General features: G+C 52.4%; 1 protein-coding gene across 1 annotated transcript in view; it reads right to left on the reverse strand.

The window, feature by feature from the left end:
• The window catches only part of LOC125717464 (trinucleotide repeat-containing gene 18 protein-like), a 47,672-nt gene extending 23,711 nt beyond the window's left edge, over positions 1 to 23,961 (reverse strand). The window contains 12 exon segments of the mRNA XM_048990406.1: positions 42 to 872; positions 1,421 to 1,847; positions 2,151 to 2,338; positions 2,414 to 2,560; positions 2,991 to 3,196; positions 4,793 to 4,895; positions 6,289 to 6,358; positions 6,360 to 7,756; positions 7,866 to 7,994; positions 10,408 to 10,569; positions 21,874 to 22,211; positions 23,422 to 23,961. Of these exon segments, the coding sequence (XP_048846363.1) occupies positions 42 to 872; positions 1,421 to 1,847; positions 2,151 to 2,338; positions 2,414 to 2,560; positions 2,991 to 3,196; positions 4,793 to 4,895; positions 6,289 to 6,358; positions 6,360 to 7,756; positions 7,866 to 7,994; positions 10,408 to 10,569; positions 21,874 to 22,081 (3,868 nt within the window). The 5' untranslated portion in view covers positions 22,082 to 22,211; positions 23,422 to 23,961.
• Between the last annotated feature and the right edge of the window lie 344 nt (positions 23,962 to 24,305).

Genomic DNA, 24,305 nt, shown 5'->3' on the forward strand with positions numbered 1-24,305 from the left:
CCCCAACCTCTAAGCTCTACCCCTGCGGAGGTGAACCTCACCCAGGTCATCTCCCCGCTGCCGTTCCAGCTCCAGCGCAGCCAAGTCGCTTAGGAGGGCCATCCCCTGCAGGGCACCGGGCTCCAGCAGGGCGGCGCCAGCCTGGGAGGACATCGCCTGGGGCAGCTCACTGGCTGCCACCAGTGCGATCATGCCTGCCATTGGGTCCTCGGCCGTGATGTCGAGAGGAGGAGCGGAGGATGGCTGGTGGTGCAGGGAGAGTGGGCCGTCACAGAAGGGGGCGTTCACGTCAAGGGTCCCAAGACTGGCCTCCTCGGTAAGAGAGCCCACCTGGGCTGGCATGTGCAGTGCGGGGCTGCAGGCCGGGGACTTGGTATAGCAGCCTAACAATTCATCTCCCTGGGGGGTGTCCAGGGGGGAAGAGCAGGCTGGAGCCTTGCAACTTAGGATGGCCACATCCTCCACCTTCATGTCACCCCCATTCCCCAGGTCCTCCTCGCAGTCTGGCATCATGGGAGCCACGGGGAGTCCCTCGAGGCAGGGCGAGATGTCCCGATCAGCAGGCGGAGAGGCTGTCCTGTCACAGTGCGACACCAGTGCCCCTTGGGCCAGCCCTTCCTCGCTGTCCTCCATACCCGGCTCCTGCTTGAGGGCTGCGTGCTCCTCCTCCTCCGGCTCACACCGGGATGCCGGCCGGGGCTCCACCATCTGCGGAGAGCAGAGCCTCGCGGGCTTGACATCATCGCCGGCCTGCAGCGGCACATCAGGGGCCAGGCCGTCGGCCTCGGCGGCCGCAGCCGGCTGAAGCACATACGGGTAATGGCTGCCAAATGGGGGGGTTATGGGCTGGTAGGGGTAGCTGGGACGGATTTCTGGGGGGAAAAACAGCAACACGAAGAAGGGAGGGATAGAGGGAGAGAGGAAAAGGGCTTCATTAGTCCTTGGGCCATAAGCAGGCTGAACCCACGACTCCATCCAGGCTCCAGAGGCTTCCTGCAGAGCCGAGCTGTACCTCAGGATTCATCACCACATCCGCTTTTCCCCCAGTCGCCTCGAGCAGCGAACCAAACATTAACAAAGGAAACACGCCAATGTCAGACCGAAGCCACCATTAACAACCATTTGACGGGCGGCGTCGAGCAGCGAGCGGCCTGAACATGGCGCTCTAAACAGATCTGCATAAATCATCAAGATCTGACCAGTGTGAGGGTGGCGTTAAAACCCAGACAGGAATAACGGGGCGATTACCCACCGAACTGAGCTCCAACACGAGAAAAAAAAAACAGTAATTCAGTGCATTAGCAGTTAAGACGACTAACATGTATAAAAGGCACCCAACTCTGATATTACTGTGTGATATGTGCTGTGTTCATTGTCCCTGTGACTTCGGCTATAGCTTGGGGGGGGGGGGGGTGCTCACCGGAGTAGAGGGTCTGGAATGGGGCTGACGCTTGTTTCTGAAGGTCCAGCTCCTTTTTATCAGCCTCCTCCACAGACTCCTCCTTGGGGGGTATGGGGGGAGCAGGTGGGGGTGAGGCGGAGCCGGGGCTGGGGGGGTGTGGGACCGGTGTGGGGCCGTGCGAGTACATTTGGTGGTGGAGGAGTTTCTCCGTTTTGGGCCGGCTCTCCGATTTGAGGCTGGAGATGGGTGAGGGGAGGGCGGGCAGTGGCAGCAGGGCCTTGGCATACGAGGTGGAGGCTGTTGGGGAGCAGGGGGGGGCTGGAGGCTTCCGGGAGCTCAGGGCCGGCGCCGCGGCTGCACCCAGACCCTGCTTGGGCCCGTCGCTGCTCCGCTTGGCTGGCTTGTCTTCCAGGTCAGCCTGCTGCTCACTTGGTTTTAATCTCTCCTGTTGGTGAACAGACATCAGGGTGGGGGGGGGGGGGGGGGGGGGGGTTAGGACATTTCAGCCAGCAACCCTCCCACAGATGCACATGCAAGCCAATCCCACGGGGGCCCTTCAGGGAGACCCTGGAGATGCAATGTCTTAGGTGCTAAAGGCGTGGCTTAGCGCCCCTAAAAGAGGCCCCGGACCCCTTTGAAGCGCCGGGTGGCATGTGCCAGCGCGGATTGTGTGGCAGTACAGGGATCACGTTAACAGCAACGGGATCTGCGGCGGCAGCTTCCATTAAAGCCGGGGGGGGGCACCCACCGCAAAGTGTGCGCTGTGCTGCATCTGCATGACCTGCGCCGCCTGCTGCTGCATCATGTAGAGCTCCTGCTGCCGCAACAGCTGCTGCTGTGAGAGGAGCTGCAGCTGGTGCGCGTGCTGCAGGGCGCCGCCCGCCGGGGGGTACATGGCAGACCAGAGTGGGGGAGCCCGCTCCATAAGCTCGGCCGCTGCAGAGAATGGGAGCCGGTGAGCGAGGCGGCGGCCAATCAGAGGGCGGCGATTGGCAGGAGGTGGAGAGGTACCGTAGTGAGGCAGGTGTTCGGTGGGGATGACCAGTAGCTGGCCCGACTGGGGGTCCCGGGTGAACTGGTACGGGGGCGGGATGGAGCCAGGTAGGGTGGGTGAGTAGGCGGGGGGCAGGCCCTGGTGCAGGGAGTGGGGTCCCAGACCTGTCCAGGCAGAGGGAACACACACTTAAACTCTCCGTCAACAATCCCAACAAACACCCAAATGAGGAGGGGCTGGGGAGGAGAGTTCTGTCTAGTGTCTAGACAGGGATTTCAGCCTGACAGGAAGGAAGTGGGGGTTACAGTCGGACATGGCCGGGTCTCATTTGCGGTTATTTTTGGACGCTGGATTTGCACGGCCGGTGGAGCACGATCCACTTGTGGTCAAGGATAAAACCTGGAGGCAGGCTAAAGGGGGCTGGGGTGGGGGGCGCCACACCCAAGAGGGAGATTCTATTAGAAGCCGCCTGTGTGCATGGGGTTGATCGAATTTCGCTGTATCAGAAAAGGAAAAAGTAACGTTTAATAGACACTGTTTGGGTCAGCTTCCTTTCTGTAGGGCCCACTGGAAATGAGGCATGGTGGTGCTTACCGTAGTGTGATCCGGGGAGCCACATGGGGGGAGCGCCAGCACGGGGCACCCAGGGGTGAGTGGCCAAGTGGGAGGAGGGGTCCGCGGGCCAGCGGCCGGCACCAACGAGGGCTGGGCCGCCAGTCACCATGAGGTTGGGGTTCAGGGAGCTGGCAGAGGCCACTGGGGGGGGCATCTGCGTATATTCTGCAAGCTCCTTACTCTCCCTGTGGACCAGAGGCAGGGGCCTGTGAGTGGTGGGTCTCTGGGACCGATCGGGTCGGCCCACGGCGGCAGAAAGAGTGAAGTCAATATATATATTACATATATAATATTATTATATACGCGGCCGGCTTTAGCTAGAGGCAGAATAGGCACTTGCCACTGGCTCCTCTATTTCAGAGGAAGTGAAACCATCATCATCGGCTTTCCTACCTGGGGGGCCTCCCAAGTAGAGCTTTACCTTGGGCCCCTGTCAAGGCAGATCTGGGCCTGAGCTCTGCTTTGGGATCAAGAACCACAGGACCAGGCTTCAGAGCCTGATTATGAGACACAGCTCTGTGACTGAGTCTGCAAACGCTGGCAGCCTTACCCTCCTGGTGCATGTGTAAGCAGCAATACAGCTGTCAGACAGGCTACGCTGCGCCCAGCTAACAGAGGGCTACAGCCTGCGTTTTACGCTAACGTGGCTGTCTAGCAGACTGCCGTGCGGCCGCTACCACATACCGACTGCCAGACATCAGAAACGCCTGCGGTAGCTTTGGAAACTGGCCTCAGCACAAGATCATAAAGCCTGAAAGAAAAGCGATTGTCCGCAGTGGGCGATTTCCAAGCCCTCCACCCCCAAAATACACCCCCACTCCACTCTCCTATGCCTTTAGTGCAACAATTTGAACAGATGTGTCTACAAGCCAGGGAGGCAGAGGGTGATGGAAAAGCAGGACATGAGCAGAATCCAGTTGGCCTGCAAAAAACACACACAGGCGACCCCCCCCCCCCCCTTCCAATAATCAGGGCCATTTTTACCACTAGAACAAACCGAGCAGCCTGGGTTCTCCTCGCTGGGCAACCTCAGCTTCTCCTTGTCATTATACATCTTAATGCCAACAGATAGCTCTGCCCAGCCTCTCCTGGCATTCCCAGGCCCAGCGTTCCGTCCTGGGAATGAAAAGCCGGACGTCGACACTCCCAGACCTGATCAGGCACTTTGAAACGCCGCTCCTTTAACAAGTAACCTTCAAAAGACAGACGCGCCCCCGACTTTTATCAGTCCTTATCGCCGGCTTGCATGCGGCACGGAGGAGGCGGCGGGTGGACATCAATCCCGGCAGCATCCTGCCCCCCCGCATCTTTCCCACCGAGGGAACGCGCATTTCACGCCTTTGTCCCTCTTGCAGGTGCAGGACAAAAATCCATCAGACTGTCTCAGGAAGGCTTTTCCTTCCTGTTTTCTGCCATCCTCACTGTTCCATCACCTCTCTGGGCCCGGTGGGGGGGGGGGGGGGGGTCCGTTATTATTAGAATCAATAGTAACAAAACAGATGGGGGCTGAACACAAACAATAACTCAGCTTAACAGGCAGAAGATCGTTTTCTTTTGTTCTCGCGGCGTCGTTTCTTGTCCCATAAACACATATCTGTGTTTTTGGTTTAATGCTTATATCCCAGTCACCCTCATGCGAAATTCAGGACATATTTTTGGGCAAAAGCTATTTTGCATCCCAACCGTGTAAATATTTCTCCTCCTTCCGTTCCGGTTTATGCACCCACATGTGGGGTGCGCACACATACGGCCTGTGACCCCCCCCCCCGCGGACCCTTTACCGTAGCAACTTTTCCTGCTCTCTCTCCAGGCGGCCGGCCAGCAGTCGGTCGTCACGGTGACGGGCACGCTCGTCAGCCCTGTCGTCCTCCGTGCGGCCCGAGGCTGGGTGGGGGGGGGGGGTTTATACAGAGTATTTTAAAATTAATTTCACAAAAAACCGATTTTGAAGAACAACCAGCAGCTTAAGGATGAAGAGCACGGCCTGAGAGGAAGACTATTCGCAGAGCACTCCCGAACATCTGGATAAGCATGGGATGGCTGACTGAACCCCCAGAGCCCCCGTGCCCACAAATCGAAACGGTAACCCAGCACTGCACCAGGACCCTGAGGGACAGCTGCTCCTACAAAGTAATATGATTTTCTGGAAACTGAAATGGTCCCTCTATGGACGACGAGGAGAAACAATATGACCTTATCGTCATCATAATCATCAGTGTAGTTCAGACACCGTAAACACTTACAGCCATGCCTGTTCACTGGGGGCACAGGAAACTCCTTCAAGGTTCACCAAATAACCACAGAAACGCCGGTGGAGGAGACGGGTTTACATTTGTGTATTTAACCTTTCAGAAATGTCATAAAATGCTCCGTTCTTCCCTCTCACTGACTAAACGATCAAATTCTGTGCCCCAGAGATGGAGCTATGCATCTCAGGCTCTTAGAAGATCAGGCTTCCAGGCCGTTCCCTAGGCTACAAAAGGCCAAACGCTGGACTGTTTTTAACCCACAAACACTACAGATTAGTGAACTGAAAAACCAGCTTTCTGCTTTTTTTTTTTTTTTTTTTTTTTTTTTTTTTTTAAATACTCGAAATTCAAACATTCTCCTCTCAATGCGAGCGGACTAATGTTATTACTACAATCCCCTGGCACGGGGCAGGAAATAAATTAATGATTTTCTCCTCGCTCTGGGTCCATCGCCTAGCAACAAGCCCGAAGGCCTATCACAATGCGGGGGCTTGTTTTCAGCTTTTAGTTCTGCTCAGTAAATTTCATTTAAACACAGAACAGCGGCTTCGCGGTCTGGGGAAAAAAAAAAAAAAAAAGGCTGAATGAAAACAGCCTGCCCTGCAAGGCTGGGGAAGCCCAGGCAGAGGCCGATTCTCTCTCTCTCTCCCCCCCCAGCCCCCTGCACTGCATTAAACCCAGACTGGACAGGCAAGCAGGTCAGCCTATCCGGGGCATGCTCAGTGGGAGACGAGCATTCACATGACACTGCTGTAGAGGCGGCAGGTAGGAGCTAGGAAACTGGGAATGAAAAGAGCCCATCACTACATGGCTACGGGACTGGAGCCCATCACTACATGGCTACGGGACTGGAGCCCATCACTACATGGCTACGGGACTGGAGCCCATCACTACATGGCTACGGGACTGGAGCCCATCACTACATGGCTACGGGACTGGAGCCCATCACTACATGGCTACGGGCATGCCGGCACTGGAAACATCTAGAAGGAGGATGGGCGGGGTGGAGGTACAGGGCGAGTGTGCACCTTTGATGCTGCCGGGCTTTCCGCTGCTGTCTCTCTGCCGAGCCACTGCCACAGCGATGCCCACGGGGGGGGTGCCGCACTTCCACCTCACCCTGGGGGCCGATGCTCTCGCGGCCAAAGGACTTGGCGCTGTCGGGGCGCTCAGGGTCCCGGCGCAGCTGCTTGGCGGGCTGCTGGGGTGGCAGGTGCTGCACCCTGGAGGAGCCCAGGGCCCCTGCCTCCACCTTCACGCTGCCCAGGCCCCCGAAGGGGTTCTTGGAGTCGGAGGTCAGGCGGGCCGGGTCCCGCGAGAAGCTGCCGCTGTACTTGATCAGGCTTTGCATGGCGGACACCTCGCCCTCGGAGCCGGACCCGGCCGGCCGAGACGTCGCAGGAGGGTCCAGGTAGGTCTTCTTTCCATCCTCCTCTGGCCGTCCCGAATGCCCATGCTGGGCGATTAGCGCTGCCATCTGGCTTGAGGCGAAATTGCCCATCTCGAAGGGCTTCCACTTGAGGTCCGGTGAGGTGAAAGGCTTCTGCTGGGACGGCTCCGCGCCATGGGCAACCTTGTTGGCCTCCCTCGTCGGTGCCCTCTGTGGCCACTCCCGCTCTGGGTTCCAAGGCTCCGACTCTGGCCCTACTCTACTCGCCTCCTTGAAACTGCCTTCAGGGCTGTGGCCTGCTTTCTTCGGGTACGCCTCCGGCGCTGCCAATCTCTTCAAGGCGGCAGTGTTGGCCCTGATGACGGAGCCCTCCTCACGCAGCGGCTCGGGTGCATGGGGGTGCCGCCCTAGCTCGTACCGGCTGCACTCCCGCTCCCCGGACCGGTCCCGGGCCTGGGAGGCGATCTGAATGGGGCCACTCCTCTCATCGTAAACCTCAACAGAAGGCACGAACGTGGGGGCGATGATTCTGTGCTCTTTGGCGGTGCCATGTAGGGGGAAGAGGCCGGGTGGCGGCAGCCGGGGAGGGGGCGGGGCAGGCGTGCCGTGGGGGGAGGGGCAGACACAGGGCACGCGTGTTGCCAGTTCGCATTTCCGCAGCTTGTCATCTTCGTCGGAACCTGCGGTCCTGGAACACCGCTCAGGCTCAGGTCCCAGGTACTTGGAGGGGGGGACAATAGTCCTGCAGGCGACCAAAGGAGGTGGTGGAGCGGGGATCCTGGGCTTGGGCTCAATGGCAGGCTCGGGGAAGAATGGTGAGGAGTGAGGGGGCCGGCGCTCCTCCTCGGGCCGGTCCTGGGTCAGGTCCACCACGCTGAGTGGCCGGCCCTCATCCCGTGGCTTCTCCCTGTCCCGGCGTGGCAGAGTCCCACCCGTCTCACCCTTGTGCGACTTCTCCCTGCCTGCGTCCTTGGAGCCTTTGCCTGGGAGGATGACGTCCTTCTCCCGGGACAGCGATGTGGACAGGGGTACTGCAGGGGTCCGGGACAGGGAGGGCTGGGAGTGCAGGGTGGCCGGCGTGCTGTGCCCAGGCAGGTAGAAGCCATCTGCAAGGAGAGACAACAGACATTTCCTCAACTGCTGCCAGTCAAGAGCAGGTGGAAAGTCCTGCATGGCAAGAAATTCTCTCTTGATGCACCCCGGTGGACCACTCACCTTTCTGCGATTCAAAGAGCATGTGCGGTCCCAGTTGGGCGTGCAGGACGCTGACGCTACCAGGGGCCTCCAGGGGGGCCAGGGGGAGATAGGGACTGGGGTAGAGGCCACTGGGTAGGGGGGGGAAGCCTGCAAGGGGGACGAAGATCACTGAACATTTATTCAGCCAGCAGGGAACAACTGGAGATCAAAACAGTCACCTCCTTGCACAAAAAGCTACAAAGCAAGCACACACACACACACACACACACACACACACACACACACACACACACACACACACACACACACACACACACACACACACACACACACACACACACACACACACACACACACACACACACACACACACAGCCATAAGCAGAGCAGCAGAGATACGGATCCCTAAAGCTGGCGGGCCTCATACTGAGGCCTGCCTTCCTCATCTGAAATGTGCTATGGCTGGGGGGTGGAGCGGGGGGCACAACCAACTCGTCACATTGAGGACATGCATCCGTCGGCCTGAATGGAGTGGGACATGACACGGAGATGGGGGAAGGGGATCTGCACTCAAGCCGAACAGTGACATCTAAAGAACATTACTACTAAGAAAAAGTTGTTTTCGCACGGACTGCAGGCGTAAAGAGCACGTGTTTCAAAACGGTCGGCTTCCCGTCACTGCAGTTACACCATAGCTTTAAACAGCAGGAATAAACCATAAACTGTCAGAATGAGATCTGGGGAGAGAGGGGCAGGCGGGGCCGACAGAGCTGTGTCGTCTGGCCACTGGCTTCCTAAAAACACCCCTACCAGTGTGACTGAGACGTTCAGCTCACGGCACCCAGGACTCGGGGGTGTCTGCTGACGAGGAGGCAGAGCTTCGGTCACAGGCCAGGCCGAAAAAGAAGCTCCCAAAGAAAAATGGAGGGGGGGGGGGGCAATCCATCAAATGGATTAACAGTCTAGAGCAGCGATTGTGAACTGGGCAGAGGCCAACTCAGCATATACGATGGCAAGTTAACCGGTTAATTCCCCAGGGGGCAATTGAGGAGGGCACAATAGGGTTTCAATAAGGCAGGGGGCTGTACCAGAGTCTTCTCCAAGTGGGACAATTACCTTTAAAGGGTTTGAACATTTGGACTTCATTTAATAGAGAAACCACTGAAAATTAGGGGGGACCATAGCAAATGTATAACTGCTCCAGATGGGGCTCTGCTTTCTGTGTCTGGGAGGTTAAAAGCAGAGGGGGGGGCGAGCCTCATCACGTTGCCACATGCAACTGCTCCGCTCCCAAAAGATGGGAGGAATGCAGTAGCCCACTGATCCTGGATCAGCACTGGGGATATATCCCCCGGGAGCAAAGCAATGGAGGGGATGGAGAGCCGCACAGCTTTAACAACCCACTGAACAGGCCCCTGGGCCAATTGCTAAGCCAGCTGCAGCTCAGCTCTCTGATTGGACCGCAGGGTCACTCCCCACCCCCCCCCCCCCCTTCAGCCAGCACCTGGGTCCAGCTTCTACCCACTGATGAGAAACATTCAGTGCAGGCATGCAAACGACGACATAAATCTGCCTCAGTGGGGGCAAGTCTGAGCCCCGCAACATGTTCACAGGTCGCACGCCGACCGGAGACACCGTCAGACCAGAGATGATTATTGTCTGCTAATTATAAAAAAAGAGCCAGAGTGACTCCATGGGCCTTTGGATCATTGTCATGCTCACGACATTATTCAGGGCAGAGACCCGACAGCAACACGACACCCCGCGTCTTCTGGGGGTGTACGGACCCCTACTGCTGGCCAGAAACACGTGTCATGAGCCCCCGCGGCCCTGACAGGTCACCGCACACTCTGCCCCCGGGCAATCCAGGCGTGTCAGATTACGCGGGCGTCCCGATCCCTGGGCGTGACGCAGTGACGGTCACCCAGTTCCTGCTCCACACTGCAGGCTGGACGTCAGACAGAACGAGCCAGCCGAGTGAACTCCCCAACGGGCACCTGCACAGGCTGCAGGAACCAGCCCCTCCCACCCCCGAGACTGGGCCGCCTGGCATCCACTTAGCTTAATCCCACAACCGGCGTGTGTGTGTGGGGGGGGGGGCTTCAGGTTCATGCCAAAACATGACAACAGCAGAAATTAAATCAAAATTAACAACCAGCATCTGGGGCCAAAACAGGAATACACAAAGCTCATTTTCAGGAACTCGTTTTACATTTTATTCATTCGACTGACTTTCATCCAAAGCAAGTTACAGAAGTGGGAAAGATTACAATTCATTGGGGGGGGGGGGGGGGGGGCTCCCTGGGATGTAAACCCATGAGCTTTGTTACGGCAGGGCTTTACGTGCGAATTTGACTTGAATCAGAATTCACACGACAGGCTGCACAACTGCACATGTATAGCCCATAATACTCAGGGGCTGCCCCCCCCCCCAATCTGTATTTTGTTAGCTGCCTATCAGAAGGGACAAGCCACAGCCTGGCTCTCGGCCGGAGTAACAGTGCTGTGCCCGGGGGGACAGCACGCTCACAGCAAACGGGATAAAGGTGGGGGGTCTTACCTTCGTGGGGGTGGGACGGCCAGAGCTGCGTCATTGGTAGACCGGCGGGGTTGGGGGCTCTGAAGGAGGACTCTGACGCCAAGGGGGTGGGGGCCCCATGTGGGTGGGTGGAGCTTACATAGCCACCGAGGAAAGAGGTGGAGCCACCTGGAAAGGCATCACCTGGAGGCAATTGGGGGGTGGGGGTGGGGGTGGGGGGGGATAGTAAGCCAGTATTGAGTTGAGGAAAAGCTCAGAAACGTGGTGTTTTCATGACAGCAGGCGCATCTACAAAAACATGACATCACATCGCACCCCCAACCCCCCAGTGACTGTAATCAGCACCAATCACACATCTGTCTGGGCTGCTCCAAAGCGGACCGCTTATGCCAAAGGGGCCACTCACACTTGGGGATCCCCCCCCCACTTGTAAACAAGTCACGAATGGTTGCCGCCCAAGCTAAATGTTATGCTGGCCGGCGTGACAATGGGCACCAGATGGGCCGTCCGGGAACAAGAGGCTAAATAAAGCAGCTCCTCCATGCAGCGGCCTTGACATTTCTGTGCGAGTGGGGGGGGGCAGTATTAGGTTCAGTCTCTCCGTCTGTATTTGGTGAGTCATAAACTTGTGTGACTCTCCGTTTGAAACGCGACCTCTCCCTGTAACAGGGCCCAGGCAATGACAGGGATCCCACAAAATCCATCTATTAGACATTACCCATCATCACAGATAAATCCCCCCCCCACCATCTACATGTAAAGCATTTCATCATGCCCCCCCCGAAATGGGCTAATCCAGAGTCTGGTAAGGAGGGAGGGCATTAGCATGCGTAAAAGGTGCATTAGCACGACAACGGAGAGAGCGTGACTAAACACACCCAGGTACTGTGGGCTGAACTAATCTGCCAGTGCAATAATTTCCCCACGGGGGGGGGGGGCATTTACACCCCACCTGAACATTCCAGAGAATGAAAGGCACAGTCAAAAAGACAGCCTTGAGAAGCATTGTGACATCACAGAAGCATCAGCATTTAAAAATCAGATGCAGAGGACTCTGTACACTTCATAAAACAAGCTGGGGTGGGAGGAAATGCCACGGGAGGGCAGAGGGCAGCCCTGCACGCAGATCATGGAGTCCAGACGGATTCAGGCAGACTCAAAGCAAACAGGCTTTAAAATAAACACGAACCGCGGCGATTTGCGGGCTTTTATCACGTCGGCTCACAGGCTGCTTTGAGATGCTAAACTGCTAATACCAATGAACCCCCCCACGCCCATAATCCTATTAACACAGTTTGGTTTTTGCCTGCCCCCACCCCACTCCTCCCATCCAAAAAAAAAAAAAAAACAACCTTATAAGGCGGCGCTGGTGGCAGGGTCCTCCCTCCCTCCACCCCCCCCCGCGGCGAGACGCCTACGAGATACCAGGCTTCATCTGTATGGAAAATGCAGACAGCCAGCGCGGGCCCCGAATCCCAAATGCCGCCCCCAGCGAGCTCCGCAAACGGCCGCGATGCGGCACAACGTCTGAAGGCTTTCTTTGAAAGGCTGTAAGCAGACAGGCCGACTGCTAGCAAATCCACAACATTGTTCTGGCTTTCGGCGCCGACGAGCCCATCTGCAGGGCGCTTAGAGCACCACGTAACCCGATAACATCTACAGGCCATCAGAGATGGGTGCTCTGCTGTTCCTGGTCATCCCACCCGAGCCAGCCCTCCGAAGATCGGAAGATGTCCGATCCCCCATCCTGTATGTGCCATTTACCTAATTAACCAGTCTAAGGCAATTAACCAAGCAAGGTCTTCGAGACTGGAACGAGGTGTTCCAGTGAGAATGGTGCGAGTATGTGGGCGAGGCGATTCCCCCACTGCAGGAAACCTCACACCCCAGAGATGTGGAATGATCCGCTCCATCCAGGAGGTAGAGTGTCCTCTGCCCCTGCTTAAAAACACAGGATGTGTGCCCAGGTCACACTGTAACCCATCAGTGGCCCATCAGGAAGACCATCCCCCGTCCCCACACAGACACCCGCTGTCAGAAAAGGCCCACAGTCAGTACATTTACACGCACGCCTAACTTCTTGAAGTACCAAAAGTACGGAACCTTGTGCAGTGGAAAAGCACCATTTAGTCAAGCGGTGAATTGGACTGCTTTACAGAACTGCATGGCCCTCCCCCCATGCTCCGTGCTTCTTCTGTTACTTCCAGGTCAAAGCCAAGGGGGGAAACTGTGGAGCATTCGCAGAGCGCCTAGGCCAGTTTGAACGTGTTCAGGCAGGAGTAAAATCGACCCCCAATCGCAGTATTCAGGGAGTCTTCGTCCTGACTCGGTTAAAGTCCAATTTCAGTCGGACCACCATGTTTACATGTACTGTAAAAGTCTAGTCAGTTTTAGTCAGACTAACGCAATAGTTTGATGTATACGTGTGCATGTAACCCAAAATGTGCGATCCTCTGCGTGGCGTAGGACCGCGGTCCAGCTCCGGCTGAAGTACAGCATCTCCAGGGTCACGCAGGCAGGAGGGGTGGGTCACATTATGGGGTGGCAGCTGCTCTGCAGATGACAGTGAGCAGAGCGGGGATTAACCGGGAGCGCAGGCCGCATCCCTCTCAGGCACTCGGCTTCTCGCACTTATAACTGGGATTAAGGTCCAGGATGTATCCAATTGCCTTTTCCTCGATGGCTGGAGACGGCAATCAAAGCCAGGAGGGGCGGGGCTGGACTTGCGGTGACACTCAGAGGTGCCACCTGCTGAAAGGGCTCTCCTGTGGCCACCCCTGCTCTGCTCGTTTACGTTCACACTTAAAGGTCCATATCAGTTCCCCAAATCCAGTCCGGGAGGACCACCCTGCAACTTGCAGTTTGCAGAAATCCCTGCCTCCTAATTGGGTGGTGAGCTCAGGAAGGTGTGTCTGAGTAGGGAAATCTGTGTTGCAGACTGGCTCTCTAGCACCAGAACTGGGGAACCTCGATTTACAGCATCTTAGGTCGCCTTAAGGGGGGGGCGGGGAAAAATAAGTTACAGCCAAGAAGAGAAACATTTGCTTCCCATCAGGCGTTGAGTCAGAGGGAGCTAATAATTCTCATTGCTCTCGCTGAAGCAAACGGCTGGCTTGCATGGCGGGGGGGGGGGGGCGGGGGGCAGGGGCTGCAGCTTGAGCCGAGCAATTCTGTCAGATGTGATGTCCCCTTACGCCTTCCATGATGCACCCCCCCCCCCCATTCGGGGGAAATCCCACAGGAGGAAATCCTTCACATACTGGATCATAACAAACAAAGCGTGTCATAGGGAAACCTGCGAGCCCCCCCCGCAGGCAAAGGGAAAGAAAGCGCGTGCATGCTTACTCACACACACACACACACACACACACACACACACACACACACACACACACACACACACACACACAGATCATCAGGTAATCCCACGTCCTCAGTGCACGTGTTACCGCGGGCCCGTGGGATCCTACCCTCTCCAGGCACCGAGCCTTTCCTTTCTAGTAGAAATGCGATTTCTAAATGACGCTGCACATCTATGGCGCCTGAGTCAGGACCGCCTCGGAGCAGTCGGCGTTCCAGCAGAAAGGTCCAGCTCTAAAACAGCAGGCCGGCCTTCAGATGCAGCTGGTCACGGCTCAGATTCAGCCCGGTGGTCAGCGAGTTTGACACGGGCAGCGCACCCAGCCCGTAACACGACACGCCCCCCCTCTCCGCCCCCAAGCCTAGGAGGAGTGCCTACATCACAGGAGAGAGCCTCTTGCCTTGCAGGGGGGTGGGGCTCCACCACCTTTCCTTTTAGATTAAGTGCCTGTGAGGTCGTGTCTCGAGTTTATTTCAGTCACAGGTTCACAGACACACACATGCAAATCAGGCATTATATATAGATATATATCTGTGGAAACCATCCATCCATTCATTTCTATGGCCATACCCTTAAACCCAGCAATGAACACCGTAACCCCTACCGAGCCCTAACCTTAAACGCAAGTAACCAAACAAAATACAATTACAATACAATACTTTTTAATAATTTTTAGATTTTTTTATTGCAGTCAGAGGTTTTTATAAAATGAAGTTTCAGTCCACACAAGAAAATGTCCCCATGTTAAAACAACAGGCTTTTATCACAGTGTTGTGACATTTAGTCCCCACAATGTAATATATACATACACCCCCCCCACCCCCGACACACACACACACTTGCACAAACTCTCTCTCAAATACCAGAGGGATCCTAAGCATGCGTTTGGTGCATTTTCAGCAGATTTAAACAATGCATAGTGAGATCTTTTTTATAAGTATATAGGGGGGCATTTTGAAAAGCCCAGAAACAAACCAGCCAATGGCATCGGGACCTAAACACACCGGCAGCTAGTCCCCAGTTCGCAGCTTCCTAAATATGCATCAAAAGCCATAAGAGAGTCACTTTTCTATAAGCGGCAACCACCCACAACACCAGTCACATCACATCAGCATCCGGGGACAATAAGGACGCCCCCCCCACCACATCCCAGTGTCACAAACCCTAACAAAGACCTGTGCGATGTCACAGCCGCCGCTTCCCAATAATTAAATGGATCACGTGTTCTGCAAAACCACAAGCACTAATAAGTCTCGGCCTCCCTCACCCAATCAGAGGCCGTGGGGTCCACGCTGTCACTAGAGACAGCGGCCTGAGGGAGGCGGTGTGGGAGCCAAGGCAGTTTCTCCAAAAAGGAGTGGTTCAGTGAGACAGCTCCCGCACAGACAGGTGCCGGCCAGCTGCCGTGCCGATTCCAGACGCAAACCACATCCCAGCCCATAGGCACACACCTCCCAAAGCCTTCAGGAGGCATCAGCAGGATACTGTCCCGCCAGGCCCTGCCACACTCACGCTTCCTAAAACGCTTGGTGCGAAATTACAGTGCAACAAGCCTGTGTGTGTGTGAGCTTCTTCCAGCAGATGGACCAAGGTGCACCATTTAATCCACTCCATGCCGCAATTACTGATGAGAGGGTCTGTCTGCTGTGGCTGTTTCACACACGCAGACCACAGACAGACAGACACACAGAAACACAACTTATGTTCGCCATTAATGACCAACAGTGGAGACGGCAATTAGCAAAACCACGGCAACGAGCTGTGACAAGACAGGGATGTCCCCAATTAACGCCAAATTGGGGGCAAACCTTAAACAATTATTCAATTACAAATATATATATATATATGTACTGGAAAATGCGTTTATTGGCAGGGTGCTCTGAGCGGAAACCTGCCTGGTAGGATGTTTATTCAGTGGGAGGGACTGTCCCCAACCCCACCCCTGGCCTGTCTCCCCACCCCTGGTGTAGTCACAGTGCATCCTCACTCACAGACAATAGGAGGGGCTACATCTGCCCCCAGCTCACCACAGATAACTCAATGACCTCGAGGGGACCCCGAAGCGGGTACTTCCAGACGTGAGAGATATCAGGATCAAGGCCTCCTTTCCGGCATAAAGCCAAGCCGCACCCCCAACAACTGTCAAGCCATCAAAATCGACATTTAAATCAGTGTGTCACATCTGGCAAGCCGAGACCGGTGACCCCCCCCCCCCCCCCAGAGCAGGACACAACCAGGGCGGCCAGAGAGAATTAGCATAATAACAAGCAAATGAAGGGAAGCACATTAAAAGCTGCTTATCGAAGCTGCCCAGCTTTCAGCACAGGCCCACGGGCACTGCCGTTCGGTAGTTGGGGGGGGGGGTTTGGTATGCAGGTCCCTCCCTAACCCCCAAACAGAGCCTCTCAAAAAGGCAGCAGTCAGTAAAGCACACACAGCCAGAGCAGTTAAAGCAGGCCCCTTAGGCAGCGGCACAGGCAGCCTCTTGGCGAGGTACTTCGCCACAACCCCCTGCCACCGCCTCAGTGTCAGCGTACACAACATGACGCCCGGAGTGTCTCGGGAAGTAACCCCAGCGTTTCCCACACGGTGAAATGCTGTGAGGTCAGTGGAAAACATGCAAAGCTCACAGCATTGCAGTATCAGCTATTAGGAAGGAAAGAAATCTGCCTGAGGTGTCTATGTGTGTGTCTGTGTGTGTGTGTGTGTGTGTGTGTCTGTGTGTGTGTGTCTGTGCACGTTGTGCATCCACTCCGGTGAGTCCATCCTTCCTACCTACCTCTACCTCCCAGGCCGCTCCATCACCATTTCCACCGACCGCCCACCCCAGCAGCCACGACCGCAATGCCCCATTCAGGCAGGGTATTTCCCCCCAAGCCTCACCCCCATTCCCCCACCAAGCCACAGAACTTGTGGGTTCACTTTACAGCCCCCTCCCCGTTCTGCGGGCCCAGGCCTGGCCCCCTCGTCGGGAAGGTCGAGACACCCGTGTGCCATTGAGAAAGGCAACAGCATGAGTAATACAGTCAGCCTCCTGAGGTCCTCATCAATAATAGAGCCTGTAGGGTGGGTGGAGGGGGGCCGAATTAGGACAACACGCAAGGGAAATATCTCGGGGTGGGGTGGCGTGGGGTGGGGGGTGGTTCAGTGATCCTCGCCGGACGGTAAAGCCATTGTCAGCCTTTAATTGTGGCTCTTTTGAGATGTCATCGCTTGCAGCTGAAGACCGTGACAGAGCCCTTGACACTGAGTCCAAGCCTCACCTAGTTACCTCACAGGCTGATCTCTCCTCTCCCATAAAGGGGGGCGGGTTTCACCACCAGCTGCAGCGTGAAGGAACACGGCGCAGAGAAAGCTACACCGACACAACTCCCGGCCAAAAAGGGCAGAACTGAGAGAAACACCCAACCCCACCACCTTTATTAAATTCTCTCTTGGAGGGGCGAACACATTTGTACACGTGCAGGTTGGAAATTTTTTGTGTTGGGACGTCAAGTTACAGGTCACCCCTCTCTGGCAGAAGCGTGGAGCGGGTGAGCTGGGGTAAAACTCTCTGGTTACGACAGCAGTCGCCTGCCATGCGGCAGCAACTGCATCCGTCACCCACTGGGAGGGCGGGGCTCAGCTGTGAGGATGAGGTGGTGTGATAAAACTTCCGGGGGGGGGGCAATAACAATAAAACCTCAAGTTTGCATGGCGGTCTGAGGGTGGGGGACTTTCTTCAGCCCCTCCGCAACCACCTAAAGGTTTTTAAAAAAAAAAGCACCTAAATGATTTGCCAAACCACAACTGAAAGCCACAATCTCCACAGACAAAGGGGCAGTCTGTAGAGGTGTCCTCTGATCATCAGGCTGCTGTGCGCATCAGAGCACAGCCAGCAGGGGGCAGCGCACCTACGGGATGCACTGCACCAAGCCCCACCTTTACCCTTCCCATGTACGCAGAGGGGAATACTTGTAGTCCCATTCATTATAGTGCAACGGGGGGGAGGGGGAGCATGTTTTTGGAAAATCTGAAGGAAAATTAATTAAATAGTGTTATTCCCTTTGAAATCAGCAAGCAGCCAGGTAACCATTCACAGCAGCTACCCTACAGGGCATGAAGTCCACTTCCCCAATGCAGAGCTTCAGATACGCCTGTGTGGACACACACACACATGCTCAAACGCACATTTAGCACAATAACAGCAGGGGCATCTGCCAATAAGAACATGGATGCTAAAACAACCATTTAAGGCCTCTGGATGAACGTTAACCATCATGTGTGTTGGGGGGGGGGGGGGGGGGGGCAGATGCAGTCAGGAGTAAAAGCCACCCAGAAAAGGGGGGGAACATAAGAATGATAATGTATTTATGACAAAGAAAATGGGCAAGCTCAAACAGAAATAGGAATGGCATTACTAAGTGAAGAGAGACCTAATTATATATATGAAAATTAGTCAGTCATCCACTGGCATAGACTTAAAAAGGAGGCTGGTTCTCTAAGTAAAAACAATTATTCAAACTGACCACTGTTGCACAAGGGACAAATTAGGAACGTATTCATTAAACCTGGAGCCTCGTTTCGCCGAAAGGCAGCCAGGCAGACGCATGAGCGGCATGATTATTTGCCGCGTCCCAAGCCCTGGGTGTCTGCTTGCCTGTTTAAGCCTCTCCTCCGTGCAGGAATTAAATCAGCCGCAGCAACATATTAAGACGGCACTGCGGGACGCGCTCAGCAAACGCGTGCCCTGGGACCGCGGTGAGGCGTGGTGATTCAACGACAGCGCCGCGCTAAAGACCACCCCTGGCACATGAAGACAACTGATCTTGTTTTAGTTCCATCATGAGAAAGTCAGGTATTGCTGTTTACCACGGTATTCTACAATAAATCACACTAAAGGCAGCACAAAAATGTTAAGTTACAGAAGCCCCCTTCCTCCTGCCGCTTTAATCGGCGGGTCCCGTTTTAAGCCTAAAGGAAAGTAAAAACCTGCAATCATCTTTCCATTCCCAACCTGCTCCCCTCACCTCACACAACCAAATCAAAGTGAGATTCACTCTTTCACCGTGTAACTCCGCCTGCTTCTATTTCCATCTCAAAACGGCCCGTTCGACTCAAAGACACGTTCTTTGTGCACAAACGGGCTTGGAAACAAAGGTCCGAGTCTGCAACACGCACTCAGAGTGGAAAAAAAGACCGGATTAGCAGTGGAATTTCAGCAGATTGCATGGCTGATCCTAAGCGGGCATTAGGCACAGAGGGAGCTTTGGCATGAGTTGGGTCTGTGCAGCAGTACTGGGACCCCTGCATTAAAGGGAGCGGCCAGTGCGTCCGACACTGCAATGAATCCCAACACAGGCCTAAGAACCAGCACTGACGACACCACCACTGCACCCATGCCAACACAACCTGTCCCGTACAATTTTGATTAATCACTCTGACCATGCTTTCCGGATCGTCTGCAGACTTCAGTCAGAAACACCTGGAAAGTTATTTATCGAGCATAACCTACAAGCACTTCTGATGGTCCACATCCTCACCGCAATCTAGAGCCCCTCGCACAGTACAGGGGACCGCCGCCCTATCAAGCAGCATCAGAACCAGAGATGAAACCTGCATAGGCCCGTCTTGAAAGTTCAGTCTACACGTGGCTGCATGAAGCACCACAGGGTCCTAGGGAACCACAAGGGTCACAAAAATGCTGGTTTACACCCTCAAGCAAGAAGCCCAACCCCTTCATAGGGACTTATAACCACACCAGTACGAACAGACGGGGTGAAACGTGATGGGGGGTGGGGTGGTATTACTGGTGTGAGGGAATAACAGTGAGGTTAATGACATGCCTCACACCCCAGCCATACACCCCCTCCCCTCCCGAAGCATCACAGACCCTCTTACTTCAGTGGAAATCCGTTTTTTTTTATTGGCCAACATGCAGTGTAGAGCCCACCTCTGTAACATGCTGAACTCTGAACTTCTCCATCAGTGACAGCTATAAATAACTGTTTTCACGATAGTATATTACTTCGTGAAGCTGGGGTTGGGGGACAGATAGTATATTACTGCATGTGGACAGAGTGGCTGTGGTCGATCCACAGAGCGGAGCCCCCCCCCCAGGTGTCCCGGCAGCGGGACTCTACTGCAGCATTTCCCGCTCTTAGGCAGCGCGAGCGACCCGGTTACTGCGATTTTTTTAAGTTTTGAGAATTACACAACTCCTCGGTGGAGTTACCTCAGTCACCACGGCTCAGAGGCGTCAATCTGCGGTTTTAAAAGGCAAACAAATATCCCCAGAGCAAAACACCGGGTCATCATTCTTCCCCTGATGGAACAAGCTTCTACTGGGGTGAGAACAATTTTTTCCACATTCTCTTACGTGGTTATTTTCGTTTTTTTTTCTCTCCCCACAACGAAACATTCAATACAAATTACTATGTATTCCTCCATTACCGCCCTCCTCTATGGAGCCGCAGCCTTTCCTTTACACTTATGGGCTGGAGTATGAAACGTCGACGACGCCGTTTGAAGCTATACTACTAGTGGAAACGCCAACGGTATTAATATAGAATAAAACCACGGTAAAGAATCAGCCATGTGACGCACGAACTACCGGAACCGAAATTTCACACCAATTAGTGACAGTCAATTGCAATCATATCAGTTCTGAAAGCCAGGTCTCCGATCTCCAAATAACCCAAAACATACCGAAAAGATAAGCGCTTAAACTTCCTGCAGAGCTTAAAGCGCTACCCTGTCGTATCCATACAGGCCAAAAACATATACAGAAATATATCGGATACCGGAAAGGTTTATCATTAATATCCCCTGTCCCCCAGACTCTGCTGAATATACGGCCACTATTTTAACCTTTATTGACCGTAGATTCAACTGGGGTCATTTTCACACTTTTTCTTATAACATCCTTTAAATGCATTTTAAAAAGCCTGAGCTAAAAGTACGGGAGAAGTGGCAGCAGGAGAGTCCATCCACATGGCAGCAGCGAACAAACATTAAACAGTGAATTTTGGACCGAATAGCGTAACACAAATTTCTAAACACCAGCCAACAGATGGTTTACGCTAAAAGCCATATAAACGAGATTGCCCGTAAACCAGGCATTTGGGGGGGGTAGGGGGTTGGAGATACTCTCAAGCAGATATATCAGCGGCAGTGACAGATTTGGGACACAGTGGGCCGCTTGAAACTTCGAATAGCCCAAACTAACTGTTCCTAAATGTTTAACACGGACCCTTAAACGATCCATGGTTCTTCTGACGGGAACACAGCATTAAGGCTGTCAGATTACTTCAGACCATTTTAGATGGTGCTTACAATAACGCCCACGCTTATCACTTAAACGCCAAACTGTTTGCCCTGTATCCAGAGTGATTTTCTCTAAATTATATTTTAAAGATGACCGCAATCGACTACGACGGGGAAAGTATTCCTGATAAAACAAATAAGATATGCGTTATGCCATTTCCTCGAATATGTACGCGTAACCGCACTTACATCGCACCTACTGTCCACGATACACTATAATAAATGCGGCCGCAACAGACATTTGTATTACAAAACTGTGCGCGTTAACAAATAGATGACATTTTTCAAATCATCCACATTTTCTTTTCGTTTCTCAAAAGATTTGAATACAAACAGAATAAATTCTATTCTTTGCATATGTAGCACAGACGCACAAGTTCGGTTGGGGTTGCGGATTATGCAATTCATAAAATGATTCACTAAAGGAAATAATACTCCCTGTCAGCCTCCCTTTAAGTACACAAAAATTAAAGAATTCACAATTAATTACTTATTGCAATTTACAGCACTGGAAGTCGGCTACAAAACTGGAAAATCAAATACGCAGATACCTGCATTTTAACTTAATGCGCAGAAACATAAGTTCTACACCAATCCACTTGTTTTGCTCGCTATAAATAAAATGCTTTCGCACCATTCAGTAAACTATACAACCAAAAGTAAATATACGGTCATAAAAGAAGTCCAGACATATCGTTCTCTTTAGTGACTGTGAAAAAGCAGTTATCAATCGATTCCTCTTTCAATTCCGTAGATATACTTTAATTTATCAAAATGCGTTGTATGCTGGTATATTATAAGTAATAAAAAGAAATACTTACCGTGATGAGAGTGGAGGTTAATGGCAGTTGGCAAATATTTTCCAGTATATAGATTCGCCGGGTGCCCCGCGCCTAAGTGGCCGGAGGACGGAGGTATTCTGCCGGCTCCAGCAGCCGCACCGAGCCGATGCGACTCCATAGCCAGCCCCGAGAGCAAAGGAGGGGGTTCGTGAACTGATCTGGGGGGTCCGAAATCTCGGCCATCCATTATACAGAGCAGACTAACGTGATAAAAGAAATATTCCGATCAGAATTTCCCCAAGAGAGAAAAAAATCCACCGTTAAACAGTCCCGACATATCCCGGTACATCACTCTCTGTATCCGGCATTTTGCTGCCCTAAAAAAGAAAAGAAAAACTAATTAACATTTTTCCACAATAAACGAAAAACGACGACAAAAGCATTTCCAGTTATATAACACGACAGTCGTAATAGGCGTAGGTAGACACATTTTTAAGTATTTTAATATACGTGTCAGCGTCGGCATTAAGAGTCATGTATGGAAAGCGGATTATTTTCCCCCCCAAAAACAAAATGTTTACACTATGCAATCTATATTCTCAACCAAGGTCCAGCCTTTAAATGTTACAGAATAAGCGCTTCGCGTATAACGCGATCCTTTCCCTTTTACCCAGTCTAGGCTTAATTCACCTATTGAGAATTCGTTTGTTTTATATAATCCAAACCTGCAGCAAGAATCTATTTTAAAAGCAAATTATATATGGTGGAGTTTTCATCATTAAAGTACACGCGAATTGTTTTTTCCAATGAGAAGGTGGGATCTCAGTTCGTCTGCAATCGACATTACATAATATTGTGTATAAATAAAATGTATTTTGAAACCCTGCATTTTGAAACCGGATTCTCTGCTAGTAAATGCAGATTTCGGGGACTACAGTTTACGCCAGTTCGTATTTTTCGGTGTTTTGTAAGCACCCCCCCCCCCTCCGGACACACAAACAAAATAGCTAACTGATGATTCTGAGAGACTAAAGCACATGCATACAATAAATTAAGCAGTATAGTTGTTTAGAAAGCGCCGAAGGCGGTATTTATTATGTTAAGATAACTGCGCGGAGTTCCTCAAAACGCACTAAAATACGTAACAGTTCAAAAGAACTAATCAGATATATTTGCCAGAAATAAACCCAATATTTCGCTTTACTTTTTATTAAAACGGGACATAAGCGGTCAAATACTGCTGTTATTAGACATATAGTCAGCTTTTAGTGCTTTCCAATAAGCAATACAGAGAAAATATCCTAGATCAATGTTTAGTATTTTCCCCAAAATACACGCTAAAAAAACTCCCTCCTACTCATCGATGTCCATTTTTAGACAATTCGCAATGGTTCATTGATACATTTCGATACAATTAAAAGTAACTAGTTAACCACAAAACGTGACTGTTTTTTCAAGGTTTCCCTTATTAAAGATCTATCAACGCGACCTAGCGATAAAAAACTGCAAATCAAAGCGAATCCCAAACCCCAGTTCTCCCAAGTACGCCGGCTCGTATGCGACTTGTTTGAAACTTTTAAAACTTACCTAAGAATATACGGAAAAAAAACTTCAAAAGAGCCGTCCCATCTTGAAAGGGCCTGTTTCTCAAAGAATATTGATGATATATTTTGCAATTTGCAAACGATTCTTAGAGTCACGTTCCATTTTGTAAACAGTTGCCCGCCTTTTTAAGATACTGTGAAGCATTTATAGTAATGGTTAATCCAAGGGTTTTGTTTCACAAAACGAGAGCGTTTTACTGTCGTAAAACACCGAGTTCTTCCTTGAAGAGGCGAGTCACACTTTTTCAAAAAAAAACTACTGCTTATGTTAAATCCACAAGTCTGCAAGAAAAAAATTGGATACTCCATTTACAGACCATCCGCAGATAACATGTAGCCCAGCACTGAGTATAAAAAAGACCCTTGCAAGTCCCTCTCTGTAGATCTCGGTAAACTGTTAGGCAATGAAACAAGCATTGTTTTACAAGCTCCGCCTCTTTCAGCCCAGCCAGACAAATTCTGCAACAGCGCCGGCGATTGGCCAATTCAAGTGCCGATCATTTCAATGTAAACACTTTGGCTCCTCGCCAGCCCTATAAAACCAATTATGGACCAAGGAGGCTGTACTGTTTCAAGGCACCCTTCCTTATAGACCGAGGGAGCAAAACAAGCAGTGAGAAATTTTAGGAAGACAGTTTCAAGGCAGCTCTTCTATTCAAGCTTGGCTGATCAAAACAGAGGAATACGAACCTGGGCATAGTTCAGTGCTACGCTTCTCGATGCTGTTCCGAGCGGACAAAAAACTTGATTAATCAAAAAAAAAAAAATATATATATATATATATATATAGAGGGTACATTTTAAATAAGGTTTTGTTGTCAGTCGTCGCTTCTTGTTTTTTTAAACTCACAAATGTTTTAATTTTTT

Source organism: Brienomyrus brachyistius, chromosome 22 (assembly GCF_023856365.1).
Source record: "Brienomyrus brachyistius isolate T26 chromosome 22, BBRACH_0.4, whole genome shotgun sequence".
NCBI classification, from domain to species: domain Eukaryota; kingdom Metazoa; phylum Chordata; class Actinopteri; order Osteoglossiformes; family Mormyridae; genus Brienomyrus; species Brienomyrus brachyistius.